Source organism: Alligator sinensis, unplaced genomic scaffold (genome assembly GCF_000455745.1).
Source record: "Alligator sinensis unplaced genomic scaffold, ASM45574v1 scaffold1791_1, whole genome shotgun sequence".
NCBI lineage: Eukaryota > Metazoa > Chordata > Crocodylia > Alligatoridae > Alligator > Alligator sinensis.
Genome location: NW_005843748.1, coordinates 18,081 through 22,010, shown reverse-complemented (window position 1 = coordinate 22,010; position 3,930 = coordinate 18,081). Strand labels below are relative to the sequence as shown.

Genomic DNA, 3,930 nt, shown 5'->3' with positions numbered 1-3,930 from the left:
ACAAGAATAAACCCGGATGTATTTACCGCCCTCCCCAAACGTGCAGTCTGCGTTACGCTCTGCCCCAGTAGCCCACCTCAGGTAAAGTCTTGAGTAAGTTTTGTCCAAACGAACCGGTTTCATTCCTTGAGGAGATTCCCGTGCAAGTCAGGTCAGGGAAAGGTAACTGGAGATGTAATACATCTGCTAGGCTGCTTATGTTGGGTTTATTAACAACCAGGAAAAATCGGCCAACAGCCATGGTTCTGTGGCCACAGGGAACGTTTTGCCAAGGCCCCGGAGGGAAACCTTTGAGTGTCTCCTTGTTCAAACTTTTTTTGTGGAAGCAGGACCTCCTGCTATAGACTCAGCAATACCCCGTAGGTATAAGAGGGTCAGCTTCCTGCGAACAGAGGCTGGATTAATGTGGATGAAGAGCCAAAGAGTCAAGCAGCTGCCTGGGTGATTCATTAACCACTCCTGCTGGGACTCCGAATGGCAAGGTAACTGGTCTTAATTGGGTGCTAACTGGGAGGTGGCTCCGGTCGAGTGGTGTTCCTGGTTGCAAAGCAGGCTTATTTCATTTTAAGCAGTGCCTTAGCTATAGGCATTGTTTCCTGGGTGGAAGATCAAAATGACTTCCCACATTAACAGGAAGTTTTAAATGATTTATGCAAGCTTTCATCTGCATGGGATGAGGTATGAGTGCACCGTTGGATCCCTTTCCAAACAACATTTCAAATGGTTTTGCTTCAAGGTAACTCCAACCCTGGATGATTTTGCTGCGCTTGAATTGATCTCAGCTCAGTTCACACATAGCAATTAGAAGCGGCAGCCGCTGCTCTTCTGAGAGTTCCCCTTTTGGAAAGGTGCTGGTCTTCCCGTGTCCATCCTCATTGCAGCCGCGTTGAAAGCGTTACGTGCAAGCAGCCTTCAGAGTCACCGCAGGAGTATGAAGGGTTACGTCCAGCAGCCCGCAGAGATGCACTGCCAAACCCCAGCGACTGCTGGTGCAACACTGTGAGCAGGGCCTGTCCCAGCTCCGGCAGTGAAACACTCCTGCCCACTGCCTCGGTGCTGCCGCCACGGCAGTGCAGGCACCACCTCGGACTCTGACCTGGTCTGACCGGGGTGGGGCACGCTCTAGGTTCACTACCACCCTCCCATGAGACCTGGCATCGTGCCCTGTTCCCACCCTGCCACCGTCCCCCAATCCGTGTGGCCTGAGTGGCTGTGCCACTAGCCCATTGGCTGATGTCTATCCCCACGGGGTGGGGCCCTACAGTGAGTGGGTGGTGGGGCGAGTGCTCTTTAAGGCCATCACGACACAGGGGAACATGCATTGCACTGGGACACAGGGCCAGGATTGGGGCCGGGGTCATGGACAGGGAGTACATGTGCGGCTGGTTGGGTCGCCCTGCTGAGCACTGCAGGAGGAAGGTGCAGGTGCATGTTGGGCTGCCAGGGCCAGGCACGGTGAGTAGGGCAGGCGGGGATGGTCCTGGTGCCCCCAGGCAGTCCCGAGCCTGCAGGGGCAGGGAGTCTTGGCTGGATGAATGATAGAAAAAATGTTCCCAGGCTGTAAGAGGTTAATGGGGTGGGGGCCTGGACCTGAGGGGTTAATGTGGGGGAAGGGGCAGTGTGTCCAGTGGCCCAGGGTTAACCAGCTTGATCCCCTGAGACAACAGGGTGTTAATAGGGGGTATGTCCAATGGCTCCGGGCTACAGGGGCTTAATGGGTGGCATGCCCAATGGCTCTGGGCCCCGGGGGTTAACAGCCGGTCTTGCCCCCAGACCCCCATTGCCCCCAGTCTGGCAGTCCCTTGGCAGCCAGTACAAAGGCAGACTCTTGGGGCAGGGGTGGGGGCAGCTGCTGGCCTGTAGCATGGTCCCCAGCACCCGCTCAGCCTTGCCCTGCTGCCGGCAACCTGCGCTACCTCTGCTCTGCCCGCAGGACTCGCTCAGCAACGGCCTCCGCACCTGCTACAGGTACCTGGAGCAGACGGGCTGGAGCTTCGGTGCTGCTATGCAGGCAATGGACAGCGAGCTGCGGTGAGTGACGCCCTGGCTGGGCCCAAGGGAGAGTCCTAGAGAAGCTGGGCAGGAAGGGAACTGAGGCAGGAGAGTCCCTATCCAAACCGTGTGGGACAGAGAGGTTAGATGATGGATTTGTAAAACTACCGTCAACCCTGATACAATACAAGACATGACAGCCAAGCCTGCCACAGATGAAGCAATGGGAAGCGCAGCAAGCAAGACCCTGCTTCTGTAAAAGGTTGCTAGTACACATTCAAGAGATATGGGGGGTAATTCCTTCCTGACCCCAGATGTGGCAATCGCCCTGCCCCTGAGCGGAAGGGCAAGACCCTCTAGCCAGGAACCTCCTGCTTTGTCCTGGCAGGAGCATTGCCAACGGCTAGTCATCATCCCCAACCTTGGCTGCACCCAGTGCCTCTGAGGCTTAAAAATGCCCCAACACATGTAGCAGCAAAGAGGGGAGGGGGAAGATACCCTCCCAGACCGGTGGCTATCCAACCTCTTCTTGAACACCTCCAGTGATGGAGGGTGCACATCTTCCCTAGGCATCTATTTCACATCCTCCCTGTTCTCAGCAATGAAGAAGTGGTTCCTGACCTGCCTTGCTGCAACTTCAGGCCATTGGTCCTCGTCCTACTCCTGTAGCAAGAGAGAAAAGGGGCTTTCCGTCCTTTTTAAGGCACCCCTTCAAGCATTTGAAGAGTGCTCATGTCCCTGCAGGGCAATAGGAGTCAGAGAAGGAGGGGGCCATCACAGCAATGCAGCATGCAGAGATCAAGGGTTAGCTGGGCTGGCGGTCGGGGAAGGGTAGGTTGTGCCGTGTGGAGCTGAGCTGGGGTGAATACAGGTGTAGGCAATGAACTGGAGTGGAGAGACACTTAAGGAGTTCTGCTGAGCTAGTGGGGGGAGCAGTGGGGCTGATTCAGCCTCAGCCCTGCCCCCAGCCCCATCATAGCTGTTCACACTGCCTCCCATCCGCCCTGCACCCCACAGACAGGCAGGCAGGGATCAGCATGGGAGTGGGCTGGGCAGCTGAGGCCGGGATCGTGGGGTGGTGATGGCTTGGGGCTGGGATCTGGGGCAGAGTCACAATCTCTGGCTGGGATCTGGGGCAGAGTTGCAGATTCATTCAATCTATGAATCCGCTCCCCACTCATCCCTGCAACGGGCTCCGGTTCTGCAGCCTACCTGCAGCCCCATCCCATCCGCTCAGCTGAGCGCACCCTACCCACAGGGGGTCCCGGGCCATCCTCCACGGACACCCCACCCACTCCATCTGGTGCCTCTGGTGGTGGGTGTGGGGCAGATTGGCTTGGGTGCCTGGGCAGCAGGCCCAGGTATGACAGTGGGCATGTAGATCTGGCAGCAGCAGCAGCTGAAAGTGTGAGGGCAGAGTGAACTGCTGCCGAGGGGGATGCCACGCTGCCCACCCCCACTGGTGTGCTCAAGAGCTGCGCTTGGGGATAGGGTAGACCGTGCTCCATGCCAAAGGGCTCCTCTGCGCCTGCGGGTGGTAGGACTGGCTGCACATGCCATGGCCCAGTCTGCCCACTGCACCTGGGCCAAGTGGGGCCAAGGGACCCACTGTGGCTTGGATAGACTCACTTGATGAGCCATAGTTTGCCTACCCCTGAGTTAACAGACCCTGCAAGGGGCAGGATTGTGTCAGCAGTGGGATAATCATTCCCCCAGTGGAGGGGGAGGTGTAGCTCTTGTAGTGCCCTGGAAGGGCTCTGCCTCCTCCACCCTTAGGATTCGGGCACTGGCATTACCTTTGTATTTGAATGCACCTCTGCCCATGTAAACAGGGGCAGTTGCACTGAAAGCTCTGAAGAGTTGCCAGGACTTCTCAGGCAGTCACTTCTCTTTTTAACCAGTCCTCTTTTTTTATTTGTTAGGAGTTCACAGCATTTG

At 56.9% G+C, this 3,930-nt stretch overlaps 1 protein-coding gene across 2 annotated transcripts in view; it reads left to right on the top strand.

Annotated features, from left to right (window-relative positions):
• The first annotated feature begins 1,357 nt into the window (after positions 1–1,357).
• Positions 1,358–3,930, top strand: part of LOC102385901 (squalene synthase-like) — a 14,594-nt gene continuing 12,021 nt past the window's right edge. For both annotated transcript variants that reach the window (XM_014527637.2, XM_025195700.1), the window contains exons 1-2: positions 1,358–1,455; positions 1,934–2,031. In XM_014527637.2, coding sequence (XP_014383123.2) covers positions 1,360–1,455; positions 1,934–2,031 — 194 coding nt within the window. In that variant the 5' untranslated portion in view covers positions 1,358–1,359. The remainder of the gene's footprint in view (positions 1,456–1,933; positions 2,032–3,930) is intronic.